Source organism: Chionomys nivalis, chromosome 12 (genome assembly GCF_950005125.1).
Source record: "Chionomys nivalis chromosome 12, mChiNiv1.1, whole genome shotgun sequence".
Lineage (NCBI taxonomy): Eukaryota > Metazoa > Chordata > Mammalia > Rodentia > Cricetidae > Chionomys > Chionomys nivalis.
The window spans coordinates 15,209,245-15,225,169 of NC_080097.1; the positions used below are offsets into that span (position 1 = coordinate 15,209,245).

Here is a 15,925-nt window from a genome sequence, read left to right on the forward strand (position 1 = left end):
TTTGCTTCTGCAGCTGTGCTCTTAATGTCGGTTGTGTGGAGGAAAGAAAGCAAACGTGACCTCATACATAGTATTCTGTCAGTATTCTAATTTCTGCCATCAGTTAGCTTAGTGATCTAGGCAGGTGAACCTTTCTTTCCTTACTGATATAATTGGGGAGGATAGTTTCTTTGTATAGTTAGAAGAGAATTAGATGCTTAAGATTCTGCTGTCTTTTCTCCTTCCTTAAATACTGCTTGATTAAACACAAATAACTTACATAACTATTACTGCTACCACTAACATTTGCGTGTATTGCTGGTGTTTCCTATTACTTTTTATTTGATGGAGTGTTATCTCTGTTTTGCAGGTGATGATGACAGTGAGGCACTGAAGTGTGAAGTTAGATATTAGTTCATAATTAATTAAGTTCAAGCCTTATTTATGCTCTAGAGCACCAGTTTTCAACCTGTGAATCTCCACCCTTTCAGGGGCCGAAAGTCTCTTTCACAGGAGTCTCCTAAGACCATTGGGATTCATAACAGTAACAAAATTGCAGCTATGAAGAAGCAATGAAAATAATTTCATGGTTGGGGGTCACCACAACATGAGGAACTGTATTAAAGGTTCACAGCATTAGGAAGGTTGAGCTCTGCTTGATTGAGCTGAACATGCATGCTCCAGAGCCATGCATGTTCTTACTATGCTACTGCGTGGTAGTGTGGATAATACTTTCTTTCCAGTGGTATACTTCCTTTTTAAACTATTAGACTCTTTCACAGGAACCCATTTGAAAAGGAACAAGAATCTAAAAGCATTACACACAGTTTGAGAGATACCTCCTTGGAGTTTTTGTAGTACTTTTTTCTTATATTTGCTACTAACAAGTACTTTTAAAAAACTCTTTAAAATTTATTTTTTATATCTTGAATTATGGGAAGATTGTTCTTTTGTGATGGACAGTGACCTTTTTACCCCCGAACCTTAATTAGATTTTCTTCTTAATTTTCCCTTACTGCAGAGTAGCACCTTTGGCATAGTGAGTCTGTTTGCTACGTTAGTGAAAATAGCAGAAACTATCCCCGTACTTTTCTTACTATTGTCTTCTTGCTGGTTTCTACTTACATCCTATTTTATTAGCATCTAATTTCTGCAAAGCTACACTTTGTGATTCTCTGTTACATTGTTTATATTGGCCCCCTTTCTCCCATTTTAAATTCATTGACAGCTTACTCTATACTGATTATTTTGCCTTTGTTGAATGTGAACAAAGTCTGTTAAAGATGACAAAATGGACTCTTAGGACCATTTAGTAGCACACCTTACTACTGGCTTGAATTTGATAAATGATTCTCAAGACCATATTCTGTTGCTGCAATCTTATAGGAATATATAACCAGTAGGTGATGGTGATGGACTCCAAATGAAGACATTTTGATTCTGAAGCTTTGTGTGATGGTGCCTCCTGATTTTAGATGTTTTTTATGTGTATGTGTTGTATGTCAGTACTAAAATAGAGATCTGATATGAACTATTTTCCCCAGAAGCTTTTTTGGGATCCTTCTAGTTGGGGATTGTGACTCTTTCCAACAAAACTCTTTAATCAGTCTTATATAACTTACTACGTGCATCACATGCAACACACATTGTTGGAATGTGGCAGGTGAAAGCCGACTTTGTCTCTTGCAGTTTGTCTTTCTGTTCTCGGTAGCACCTAGAATGTGTGTGTGTGTGTGTGTGTGTGTGTGTGTGTGTATGACACAGACTTCAGTATTAAATGCATTCAGTGAAGTTTCTCCTTTGTTGACTGAAAATCTGAGTGACAAGCTCGTTTGTATAAAACTAAAATCCACATTGTTACCTTAACTTTCAGAGTAGCTGACATGAGGGGTCAATTTCTCTTTTTATTTCAGTATTTTAAACACCTTTTGCTTATTTGTGAGTGTGCCCAGGCACCGGTACATGGTGGTGGTTAGAAGACAGCCTGTAAGAGTGATTCTGGAAGTTGGACTCAGGTCATCAAGCTAGGTGACAAGCACCTTTAACTCCTAACCATATTACCAGAAGCCTCTTTATTTCAGAGTGCCTTCAGAATTAGAATTTTTTTCCATTTTGTTTTGAGACAAGGTTTCACTTTGTAGCCTAGTAGGCTGGCCTCAGTTTTCCCAAAATCTGGAATTTACACCAAGCTAAGATTAGAAATTTAAAGCTTAAATTTGTTAAAATAGTTTAGTGATTTTTTTTTTTTTTTTTTTTTATGAGAGCACTGATGAGTTCATGTTTACTAAAGAAAAAGTTGAGGGTTTCTGTGTTGAACATTTTGTTCATGGAGCCGGATAAAAGTAATAATTCTAATTATATATTAATTTTAGTTAGTGGAAGAGTTAATACTGTGTAATTAATTATTAGCCATGATGCTTATATTCATTACTTTCTGTATCTCCTTAACTTGATAAATGGCTCTCAAGACCATATTTTATTGCTGAATACTACTTGAATTTTTCATTTGAAGTTTGAGTTACTAAATTTAGTCCTTTTAAAATGCGTTTTAGCAATTTGACTGGCCTATGGGTATGTCTCCAATAAAATTACTTAAAAACCACAAGATAGGGAAAGGTTTGTGAGCAAAATGGATATATTACCTTGTTTGATGTATACATGTTGAAAATGGCCGAGTCAAGCTCGAACAAATTTCTCAGCTTTTTTTCTTCCTCCCCTTGTTCCAAAGAGAATGAATGAGATGAAGGAGGTGATGATAAGCCTTTCTTACCAGATTTATTACTTCTCACTACCTTATTTTTGTGAGAAAAAAATATTTTTAGTGTATGCCTTAGGGTTACTATTGCTGTGATGAATGATCGTGACTAAAGGCAGCTTGAGAAGGAGAGAGTTTATATGGCTTACATATCCTGGATTACGGTCACTATGAGGGAAGCCAACCAGGTGGGAACCTGGAAGCAGGAGCTGATTCAGAGCCCATGGCGGAGTGCTGCTTACTGGCTTGTGTGCTGTCTCATAGAACCCAGGACTACCAGCCCTGGGAAGTCCCTGCCTACCATGGATTTGGCCCTCCTCCATTAATCATTAATTAAGAAAATGCCCTACAGGCTGGCCCGCTTTCACCCAATTTCATAGTTGAGGTTCCTCTCTTGATATGACTAGCTTGTGTCAAGTTAACGTAAAACTAGCCAGGACAGTGTTCAAATAATTATTTTTGTACCAAGAAAAAGCTTATTTTTAATTTGGTTTCTGTTTGTAAACATTAAAATCAGTTCTGAAATATTTTACTTACATATAAGCAATATTTTATAGTTTTCGCTGGTGAGGTCTTACAAAGATTAGATTTTTTTTCTCCCATGTCTTATAACTAGCATTTAAAAATTTCACTTTGCAACTGTTATTAGTATTTAGAAATATAATTGACATCTATATATTGACTTGTTTTCTGAAACATTTGGCTTGCTTCAGATTAATTAAGATTGCTTTTTAGTGGGAGGTCTTTAGGTCACTATAGGTGTGAACTCTAAGGGGATAGTGGGAACTCAATTCCTTTTCTTCTTTCTTGTTCACTTCTCAGCCATGAAGTAAGTGGGCACTTCCTGTTTTGCCATGTGGTCTCACCATGATGTGCTATCCTGCCATAGGACAAAAAGCCTCTTTTGCAATTGTGTGGGCCCCACCTTAAGGTACTCATCTAATCCTAATTACTTCTCAAAGGCCCACCTGGTTCCACATCATAATACCTCACAGTGCGGATTAATTTCCCCTTTTTGTAGAAACACCTAAGCCATAGCAGGTGAATAATGTTTAAGAAAAATCAGACAATTCTTTAAGTTTTTTTAAGTTAATCACTGTACAGTAAGAAATGAATTAGCCTGTGTTCTATTAAGTCAAGCCTTTATAAAATATTTACAAAAAATATGAAACACTGTTACTCAGTTTTTTAAAATACAATATTTAATTTCCACTGAGGCTGTCAGTCCTGGTGTTCTGAACATTTCTTAAGCCAGATACATATAAAGCCAGTACTCCCTTTGGATTTACAGTTACTACATCAAAGAAGTCCTCCTCTTACTTAAAAGTATTTATGCTAATGTCAGTTTTCAGAATAGCGACACTGGTGGAACACTTACGCCCCTTGGAGTTCTAACAGTTAGAGCACGGAGCTGTAGCACGGATGATAAAACCCAGAGACGGGTACTGGGGCTCAAGCTAAAGATCAGAAAAACTAAGCAGCCAAACACTAGAGAAACCTTTTTTCTCTACCAAATCTTCAGACAGAAAGGGTGAGATCCTCTCTCCATGAATCCTCAGACTTCATACCACACTGAGTTCCTGTCCTCTCCACCCATTCATATCAAGCCTGTCTCTACCTCCCTAGTGCTGGGATTAAAGGTGTGTGATCCCAAGTGTTGGGATCACCTTTGTGTGAGCTTTTTCTCTTTTAGACAGATTCAATTTTGTGTAGCCCAGGGTGGCTTTGAACTACGGAGACATGCATGCCTGTTTTGTGGGTCCTGGGAGTAAAGGTGTGTGCCACCACTTCCTGGCCTCTATGGCTGATTAGCCATACTAGCTTTGCCCTCTGATTTTCAGGCAAGATTTATTTATTAAAACATAAATAATATATACCACTATATAGAGTGATTCTTAGAAAGCATTTGAAGAACCATTCTTAGAAAAATAAGAAAATACTGTTTCTTGGGCTAGTTTAGGGGAGTGAAAGAATGGACTAAAAGCTTATTATAGTTACAAGTATTATGTTATAATTATGTGAATTGTGTTATGCTTTGGCAGTGTGTGGATTTAGTGAAAAACTGTAAAACACTGATTGCAAGTTGGAAAAGACAATAGATAAAAAGTCCTTGTGTTTACAGATGGGCCATATTATTGTAAAACTATTACATCTGCAGCCGGTAGCCTTTTAGTTACCCGCCCACTTGGGTGTGGCCTCTTACGCTATAAATTCTGAAGTAAAGCACGCGGTTGCCCCCTTCTGGCTGCGGGATTTGGTTGCTGTTTCCCATTCGAGCAGAGGACTGTGATCTGTGTGTTTACTCCTAAATAAATAACCCTTTATTATATCAGTTCTGAGTTATGTGAGGTAGAGGACTGTGATCTGTGTGTCTACTCCTAAATAAATAACCCTTTATTATATCAATTCTGAGTTATGTGGGGTTTCTTTTTAGCGTCCATCTTTATCTGGTGCCCCAAAGTTACCAAAAGTAATTACCAACTACAGATTGAACCTAATAGACATCAAAATTCAATAGACATTTCTTGTAGAACTAAAAGAAAAATCCCACAAATTCACATGGAAGCAAAAAAAGATAAAGAACTGGGTGGTGGTGGCACATGCCTTTAATCCCAGTACTCCGAGGCAGAGGTAGGCAGATTTCTGTGAGTTCCAGGCTAGCCTGGTCTACAGAGTGAGTTACAGGACAAGCTTCAAAGTTACACTGAGAAACTGTCTTGAAAAACAAAACAAAAGGTCAGATCAACTGGAGGTAAAGGGGAAAAATGGAGGTACAGCAATCCCCGATAATCCCAGCACTCGGGAGGCAGAGGTAGGCGGATCTCTGGGAGTTCGAGGCCAGCCTGGTCTACAAGAGCTAGTTCCAGGACAGGAACCAAAAGCTATGGAGAAACCCTGTCTTGAAAATCCAAAAAATAAAAAAAAAAAAAAAATAAAATAAAGTTATACTCAGAGCCACAGTCAACAACAAAAACTGGTAGAGTACCCACAGAGGTCAACCTACATAGGCATGGGCATCTTATTCTTATTAAAGGTATTAAAAATGGTGTTTTACTTAAAAAATGACACCTTTTCTAATGTATAGAAAACCAATTAGCCATATGAATAAAACTAGATTCCCCTTTGTTTGTATAAAAAATAAAAGACTGAAGACCTAATTTAGAGCTGAAACTAAAAATACTAGAGTAAAACACAGGGAAAATATTTCATGATCTGGGCATAGGCAACAGTTTTCTGAGGACATGATGGGAATAACAAGAATTGACAAACTGGGTGACATGAAATCAAAAAACTTCTGTATAGCAAAGAAAACAATAGAGTGAAGAAACAGCTAATAGGAGGAAAAATTGCTGCCGTTGTCTATCTAGTGGAATTAATATGCTTAATATATAAAAAACTCAGAACAACAAACAGTAGAAGAATAATCCAGGCAGTAAATGAACAAATGAATTGAACAGTTCATAAAAGAAGTAGACTTCTTGGTTCACTGAGATCTTAGCAAGCAGCCGCTGTCTCCTATGCTGCCACCAAGTTTTCTACCACCATACCTTCCCCACCATGGTAGACTATGTCCTTTAAACCAGGAGCCAGACTTAACATCTGCTTTCAGTTGCTTTTTTTCAGATATTTAGTCACAGGAACAAGGAACAAATGTAGAAAAACAGCATCAAGAAATGGAACTGTTGCTGTAAAACCCGATCATGTGATTTGTAAATCTTGTGTACTGGTTTGTTGAAAGAGTACAGAAAAGTTTGAAACTGCAGGCTAGGGAAGCTAGCTAGCTATAGAATGCTGTTAGTAGTGTTTGATGGACCTTTCTGCTTGAGTTCAGAAGACCAGAATGCCAAGAGACACGGGCAGTGAAAACTAGGGGAATTAGGCTAGGGACTGTTTGTTTTACAACAATGACTATGTTCTGTTTATGTACTGAAAACTTGAGCAAAACTATGCAAAGAAGTAACTCTTCATTGCATAGCTCTCACCCCTTCACCACAGACCTTTTTTTTTTTTCTTTTTTGCAACAGAGACCATTTCAGTAAACTGCAACTTGTCATAATGCAAAGAACAGCTAATTGTGGGATGCCTACCCCCTGTGGATACATCTACAACACAACTCCTGCACCTAAGGCTCAGGGAACATCTTGAAGGGGGATAGAAGGATTGTAAGAGCCAGAGGACCCTGACCAAAAGCCAAAGCCGCTGTGAGATTGTGTCTCCTAGTAATGATAGCAAAACCTTGACCACGATACCTCAACAGTTTGACTAGCCTAAACAGGGCCGGAACTAGAAACAACACTAATTAGATAGGCCAAAGGAAAAATCTCATGGGACTCTACCCGTAGATAAAGAACAAGAGAGGAATGATTAGAGCAGGAGAATTAGGCTACCTGGGGGATGAATTCTTAGTTATTCAGTATCTGGTAGTCAGTCCTGAAATCATACACATTCAAGTATCATTAAATGGACTCATCAGGTTTGTATATTAATGTGTCTATGTATGTGGTAGTAAAAGAAAAGGTTCTAATTTGAGGGGCACTTGGAGGACTTGGAAGGAGGGAAGAGAAAGGGGAATGATATCATTTTATTTTAATAAAAAATATGCTAGAGAGTAATCAGAGATGACACCTGATATTGACCACATGCCTTCACATACCTGCACACATATGCAAACTTATGCCACACACATAAAACATTGGTGGCTCTGATGATTGGGAAAATGAAAAGAAGGAATATGTATTATTAGTCTTGTCATTATGGTAGTCAGTATGGAAAATCTTCAAAAAACTAAAATAGTACTAATATAATCTTCCCATACAACTGGGTATATCATCAAAATCAACAGTGATACTTGCAATGCCCTGTTATTGGGAATATTCACTGTAGCCAAATTACAGGATCAGCTTGTGTGTTTTATCAGTGGATGAGTGGATGGGTTTTTATATAAAGTAGTAAGTTATTCAGCAATAAGGTTGAACAAATTTATATAATTTACATGAAAATGGTGGAACTGAAGGTTGTATGTTAAGTGAAGTAAACTGGACTCAAAAAAAAAATTACTACTGGTTTCCTGTCTTATTCAGGATCTGAATTTAAAAACCAAGCCTGAAAGTATCTGGGAAAAAGAAGGAAACTAGAAAGTATATAGAGGGAGGAAATGGAGTCAATCTGAGCCGACTATACATTACACATATGAAATTGCCAGTGAAGTCAACAATAAATAATGTAAAAATGGATTTTGATGGTTATGTAAAGAATGTATAAATGTTTCATAATCTTATTTTGTAATGTAGATGCTTCATAATTCTTTTTTTTTTTTTTTTTTTCAAGACAGGGTTTCTCTGTGGTTTTGGAGCCTGTCCTGGAACTAGCTCTTGTAGACCAGGCTGGTCTCGAACTCACAGAGATCCGCCTGCCTCTGCCTCCCGAGTGAGTGCTGGGATTAAAGGTGTGCGCCACCACCGCCCGGCTGCTTCATAATTCTTAATAGCCTTTATTGTAAGTAAATTATATGCAAGTATTTTTGGTTTATTTGAATAAAACAATATAGTAATGAAGCTATAGTAATTAAATTTCATATTCTATGTATTATGTCTTTTGCCATGAAATTTTTTTCTTCTTTGTTTTTGACTTTTTTTTTTTTTTTTTGAGACATGAGTTTCTTGGTGTAGCTCTAGCTACACCTGGAACTGCTCTGTAGACCAGCCAGCTTTGAACTCAGAGAGATCTATAAGAGCTAGATTAAAGGCGTGAGTCACCACTGCCCAATTTGAAATTTGGGTTTTTTGAAAGACTAATCCTAAGTATAGAATATAGAATTATGACTTGCAAATTAAATGGTTTTCATGAATATAAAATAAAAAATTGATCAGAGCAGATGTGGGTTTGTAACTATGTTCTAAAGCTATTGAGATTATTTAAGTTTTAATTCCCACCCCAGGTAATCTCCAGCTCCTCATAAATGGAAACTCGGGTTAAATTCCATCAGTTATCTTCCACTGAAATTCTAAAAAGTTTAGGATAGTTGAACAGGGCAAATCTTAAAAATAGTATAGTAGAAGCTGGGTGGTTATAGAAGTACATGCCTTTCATCCAGCAGAGGGAGGCAGATCTCTGAATTCAAGGACAGCGTGGTCTACAGCCTGAGTTTCAGGACAGCCAGGGATACACAGAGAAACCCTGTCTTGAAATACAGCCATATATATATGGTGGAATGCCAGTGTTTTCTGTACTGTTATTACCAATCTGACATCATTAAGTTAAAATATAAATGTGATGATCGTGTTAGAGAATTGTGTGCAGCTTTTCTTTTGAGGCTTAGTCTGATTCTAGTTTAAATTATTAAAACAGTTTAATTATTTTCAAGAATTTTATTGGTTTTCTCCATTTCTTTTAATTCCATCATTTAGTATAATTTCCTTCTTACTATCTAGAAGAGACTAATGTTCTTAATAGCTATATGCTTTCTTTTTATATTTTTCAAAATGTTTATCGTCTGTGTATATGTGTATAGGCATGTTTGTTGTCATCGTGTGCCTGTGGCAGCTTGCTAGGTTACTTTGACACACTGAGCCCTTTCACTGCCTCCATCCCTGTGCTTTTCATCAGTGGTATGAAGCTGGACCTCTACAACTCCATTTTAAAACTAAAAGTGTTTTCTTAGTAGTTTTATTAAGGTTTGTTCAGATAGTGATGAAGTTTTATTCTTAGGCTTTTAAGTAATTTTGTGACTGACCATAATAATCTGAATAATTCGTCCAGAGTCACCGAAAATGTTAATCTGGTGGGTAATTCAGATGTTTTATGTTCATTTTATTCCATTTTGCTGGAATCTTTCTTTGGTGTCAACTCTTTCCAAACCTTGGGTTCTTTCTATTGGGTTCTGTTGGCCTGGGCTGTCTTTTCTAAACAGTCATAAAGTACGCTTGCACTCAGTTCTGATCCTTACAAGAGTTCAGCACCACATGGGTGATAGGAATTGAGTTTGTTACCTCTGGAAGAATGTTCAGTGCTCTTAACCATCAAGTCTTTTATCCAGTCCAAAGGGAGTTTTGAAAATAAGTTTTCATAAAATTTCTCATGTACCATTAAAAAATGTTCCTCCATTTCTATTATAACTAACTTCAAGTCTTGAAAATGGATAGAGTGCAGGATGGGAGCTAAGGGAACTGACTTGGGTTGCAACTGAGGCTGTTGAGAGGTAAAGCCCAGGAGGATTTTTACAGAAAATAATATGGGAGGTGCATAGGAGTTGGTGGTTGTAACACTCGTCATGTAGAGAGATGATGAATTGTTTATCTGGTTTCTGGACATTTCATTGTAAAGAGGGAGTCCTCCAGAGTGGTTAAAAAGTGAGCATTAGAGTTGAATAGTTTGGCTTTAAATATTGGCTCATTCGCTATACTTATTTAATAGTCTTAGGGGACCTGCTTAACTTTTTCCTACTCACCTCAGTTTTTTCTCAGTAAAGCGAGAGCTTTCCATATAATAGTAGAGCTAGCCTAGTTTATGGAACAGAATGAGTTCAGTAAAGCTAGCTATTGCTGTTATTTTGTTGTTTAATTTGTTAAGTGATCCTTAATAACACATTTTATTTAGTTTTTGAGTTGGACAAACATGATTTCAGTATTAGAGCATTCCTTTCTGACCCAGTTTCTCCTTTATTGAAGCAACCAACGCTTCCTCATACAAGTAACTGTAATTATTAGTTATACTTATGCATATGTATTATTTATTTGTAACAGTCCATGTATATAATCTCTTCTTTACAAATAGTAGCATATTGTTTACACTTTTATACGTTGCTTTTTATATTAAAGAAGTTGCTTTTCCTAAGTATATTATTTTTGAGTATTTTGTTGCCTGTCGTTCCCCGATGTGAATTTAATATAATTTTTCTAGTTCTCTTTAAATGGCCATCCCTCCCCAACGCCCTGCCTGTGTTACTGAGTTAATCTTAATTATAGAAACTTAGTGCTTGAGGAATTTTTTTTTTTTAACTCAACGGTTCTCAACTTGTGGGTTGTGACCCCTTTGGAGGTTGAAGGACCCTTTCATGGGGTCGCCCAAGACCATTGGAAAACATAGGTATTTACATTATGATTCATAGCGATAGCAAAATTGCAGTTATGAAGTGGCAGCAAAAATTATATGGTTGGAGCAGCATGAACTGTATTGGAACATTAGGAAGATTGAAAACCACTGTTTTAACTATTGAGCTTTTAGTCCTATTTTTTGACTCTTTATTCTGAAGACTTTTTTATTCAATGGTATTACTCTTTGCTGACAAGAATTTTTTTTTTTTTTTTTTTTTTTTTTGATTTTTCGAGACAGGGTTTCTCTGTGGCTTTGGAGCCTGTCCTGGAACTAGCTCTTGTAGACCAGGCTGGTCTCGAACTCACAGAGATCCACCTGCCTCTGCCTCCCGAGTGCTGGGATTAAAGGCGTGCGCCACCATCGCCCGGCTGCTGACAAGAATTTTGTATTATAATATGACTCGGGTTTTTCTCTAATGCTAGTAATTTTCTATAGTGGGTTCATGTTTCTACTTTCAGTTTAATGTGATTTTTTTTTTTTTTTTAAATCTAACCTACCTTTATTTTAGATTTACTTATTTATTATGTGTACAGAGTTCTACCTGCATTTGTGCCTGCAGGCCAGAAGAGGACACCAGATCTCATTATAGGTGGTTGTGAGCCATCATGTGCTTGCTGGGAACTAAACTCGGGATCTCTGGAAGAAGAGCCAGTGCTCTTAACCTCAGAGCCATCTCTCTATCCCCCCAACATGGTTTTTAAAGATAGTTACCAAATTTCGTACTGCTTGAATGCTATTTTTATAAAATATAAATTCCTAATGCATTTGATTTGCTTTCTAGCTTTTCTGCCGTTTTATTTATCGGAGGGGGGGTGATATACTTACTTACCTGTTTATCTATTCATTCATCCACTCATCCACTTATTTATTTATTTATTTATCTGTGTGGGTTTATTTTCTTTTTATGTGTAGAGTGTTTTGTCTGTTTCTGTGTATATATGTGTGTACCACATGCATACCTGGTACCCTTGGAGATCAGAAGACGGTATTTGATCCCCATGAGCTGGAGTTACAGATGGTTATGAACCTCCATTTGAATTCTGGAAACTGAACTAGGAACTGCAAGAGCAAGTGCTCTTAATTACTAGTCCATCTCTCCAATCCCAGTGACATTCTTTTAAGAAATTATGTTTTTAAGAAGTGATGCAGCATGTAAAATATATTAACATAAGGAAAACATATTCATTCAGGGTCTTTCATGAGCCTAGTGTTTTTACATATATTAACTCAATTATATGTCATAGTTTGCAAGTTTTAACTCAGTTATAGACTGTGAAATCATTTATGGCTAAGTTTCATTCAAATTTTTCTTTTCCCCTTTAGCTGTGATGCCGATCCATCAGCCCTAGCAAAATATGTTTTGGCTCTGGTAAAGAAAGACAAAAGTGAAAAGGAATTAAAGGCATTATGTATTGATCAGCTTGATGTATTTCTTCAGAAAGGTAACACCTTTAGTTTTAAAATACTTTTTGAGTAAGTTATATAAAATAAGATTATGGACTGAATATTAAAGGAATTTAGCCCCTCGTTGCAACAAAGCTTTTAGCTGTAACAATATTGAATACACATATTACTGATTATATATATGACTAGTTTCCTCAGTATCTTTTATAGTTGTTTTGTAACATAGACTAACATATTTAGGAAATGGCTGCCTATTTTAGACAATACTAAGAAAATATCTTGGACTGTTGTATAGGGCATCTTTTCAACTTTGTTACACGTTTCCCACATCTAGATAATGACTAGTTCTTGTATTTATATATTGGTTGTGCTACATGTCAAAGAATAGTCATGTATGGAAGCAGCTGGCCAAGAAACTTGTGATTCTAGTCTTGAAACATGAATGAATTGTTGTCATGGAACTTGTTCCATTATATACTGTTTGGCAAGCTATTGATCAGGGTGTTAAGGAACTTGCTGTGTAGAACCCATTAAAGTCTTACTGAATATATTTTATTCTGTGAACTTTTTGGTTTTATTTTTAGAGACACAGATATTTGTGGAGAAGCTTTTTGATGCTGTGAATACAAAGAGTTACCTACCTCCTCCAGAGCAACCATCGTCAGGTAGCCTGAAGGTAGACTTTCTTCAGCACCAAGAAAAAGATATAAAAAAAGAAGAGGTGAGAATTCGTTATATTTGTGTTGGCTCCTTAAGTTCTTTGAAGGAATAATTAGTCAAGTTTTCTGCATTTTTCTATTGTGTGTCCTAAATACCTGTTCCTAAGTTTAGGGACTTCTCTAGGAGTAATTAGTGAACTAGGAATTTAGTTGTAATCATGGCAATGATTTAGTTAATACAAAAGAGTTAAAAGTTACCAAAGAAAAATGGTTTGCGAGGAAATCTGGTGGAAAATTAGTGCAAGTGTCAAGATTCACTGGGGTCACATGGGATATGCTTAATTCCCCTCGAGACTAGTTATAGCAGCAAGACCTATTTTGAATTAAAAAAAATTATCTCATTGTGTTTACGGATGTTTTGCCTAGGTGTTTATGTATCATGTGTGTGCCTAGTACATATAAGACAAAAGAGGGTCTCAGATCACCTAGAACTGGAGTTAGTTACAGATGGTTGTGAGCCACCATGTAGATGCTGGGAATTGAACCTGAGCCCTCTGGAAGAGCAGCAGTGCTTAATTTTTATTTGGAGTAGGCACCTACTATATAACATGTAACAGAATTCCAGACTCCCAAGAGAAAAGCAAGTGTTGGCATAAACCATTGTGTTTTTGCAAAGACAGTACAGTGAGCCATCCTTATCAAGAAATGGTGGGGACGGTATAGATACCAAAATTTCAGAAGGTAGCTGAAGATCAACCAGTCTTATATGTAGGCCCTTTTAAAACTTAGCATTCTAAGTCTGCTTTGAACTCTATTTATTGGTCATGGAATCCTATAGTTGTTCTGTGAAACTCATCAGGATAACAGGAAATGTACTGTCTGCCTGTCATATGTTTAGTCAGAATATTTTCAACATGGTCAAACAGGAGCTTTCACAAAGCAATAGAAATTACTTTATACTTAAAATTTTTTGGAAGTTTTAAATTACATTTTATAATTTGTGTTTCCATTTGCTTAATAACCTTAATAATTAAGATTTTCTCAATTTGGTAAAAATCAAGATGACCGAGGACAGTTGTGCCAGAGAAAACAGTGTCTGGCATTCGCACTCTACTGTTTTGTATTCGGCTAGTTTTACTTTAAGAGTGTTGGAACAGGGACTATGTATTCCTAGCTTGACTGAAACTTGAAGTATACACTAAGATGTTTTCCAGTTCTTTGATGATTCTCTTAGCTCTGCCTCCTGCTGCAGTTGTATGTCACCATACTTGACCCCAGCCTATCCTTTTAAAAATCTTATTTTTAATGATGTTTGCTTGTGTGTCTGTGTGGGCATGGAAAGTTTTTGTAGATGAGCTTTCAGAATTATCAAAATACCACATAGTGCGGGAACACTAAAAAATTTCTGGTGCACATGTATTATGGGATGTTGCTGTGTGTGTAAAATATGTTACTATATTGTTGTGTATGTTTGTAGGATGGAATGTTACTGGTTTTGCTTGGAAGAATACATTGTGGCAAGTAGAAGGGGGGAAAGTGCTCCAGGAGACCCAGATATCCTTAGGCTTATACCTGCACTTGAGGTTGAGATATAATGTTTTTAAGTTTCAGGCCAGCCTTGGCTACATAGTGAGTCTAAGTCTGAAATAAAACTACTCAGGTGGATTTTGTTAGTACTTGGTTTTTTATGGATTGGCAAGAGAATTTGTAGTGGGTAGGAAGAGAAAAACAATTGATGGAGGAGCAAATTATTGAAAGAAGTATTTCTTCAAGTTAGACTTTTGATGTGTTTCTAATTAATTCATGTGGTGTATATTTCATACCAGTGGGCTTTACGTGTGTGTGTGTGTATGTGTGTGTGTGTGTGTGTATCCTAGAGGATTTCTGGGAAGGCTGACATAAATTTGGATATGTATATTAATAAATTGTCTGCATCAGAATTTCTTTATGTACTTATTTAGAATACACAAGTTTAAAAGCCTTGGCATATTTACAGAATCTATTATCAATATCCTCGATTTGTCTAACTTTTAAATTCTTTCTAATCCCATATTAATGTCCTATGGAATAGTGTTGTGAGAAGTATAATTCAGATAGTGTAGTAATGACTAAAGGCATATTCCTGTAATAGCTTTATAACTATAAAATATGAATAGAGCCTGTAGGAAACAGTAATATATAGCTGACACGATCATCTAAAATGACAGTTTTGTTTTATATTATTATATGTATATTATACTAAATAAACTTTCATTTTGTATAGTCTCATGTAGTCTTTTTTATTTATGACTTGATTAGTACTAATGTCTTCTGTTCTATGATGTCAGACCAAGTCCATGAAACAGAAGTATGGATGTATGCTAGACTTTTGAAGTAATTGGCTTTCAAATGTTGAATTGAAGACATTTGTTTACATTTCTTTTTTTGCCACTATTATCTAAAGTAAGGGTCTATGACTATTATTCAGTTTAACTTTAGACAATTACAGGTTGCAGGTTAAAGAAATTTGGTAGAGAAATTAATTTTGCTTGAAATTGTGATAATAGTTTTGTATTTCTAGTACATAAATTAAGCTTAATATTAAGTCTTTTAAATAATAATGTGGCAAAGAATTACTATTGGTAAAGTTGTCCATTTTTTTTATATTAGCTCACAAAGGAGGAAGAGCGAGAGAAGAAGTTTTCCAGAAGGCTGAATCATAGTCCTCCCCAGTCAAGCTCCCGCTACAGAGACAACAGGTGATTTGTTTAGTTTTCATTTTTTATTATTTAGGTTATATTTTACATAGGGATAAGTAGCATTTATATTTTCGTTCTTTTGGATATATATTTTTTTTTAATCTAGGATCTTGCCAGTTAGGTGGCATACAACTCATGGCAATCCTGCCTCTGCCTCCTGAGTGCTAGGATTGTATTGCAGACATGTGCCATCGTCACTCTCGGCACTCACACTCTCTTATTGGTTCAGGAAAGTATAATTGGGTCCTTTTCTACCAAGAATATCTAGGTCCAGTGTATGTGCTGAGCGTGAGATT

General features: G+C 36.1%; 1 protein-coding gene across 16 annotated transcripts in view; it reads left to right on the plus strand.

Moving 5' to 3' along the window:
• Rbm26 (RNA binding motif protein 26) overlaps positions 1 to 15,925 on the plus strand; it is a 73,731-nt gene that overhangs the window by 8,385 nt on the left and 49,421 nt on the right. For all 16 annotated transcript variants that reach the window (XM_057786706.1, XM_057786707.1, XM_057786708.1 and 13 more), the window contains exons 2-4: positions 12,152 to 12,270; positions 12,817 to 12,953; positions 15,541 to 15,629. In XM_057786706.1, coding sequence (XP_057642689.1) covers positions 12,152 to 12,270; positions 12,817 to 12,953; positions 15,541 to 15,629 — 345 coding nt within the window. The remainder of the gene's footprint in view (positions 1 to 12,151; positions 12,271 to 12,816; positions 12,954 to 15,540; positions 15,630 to 15,925) is intronic.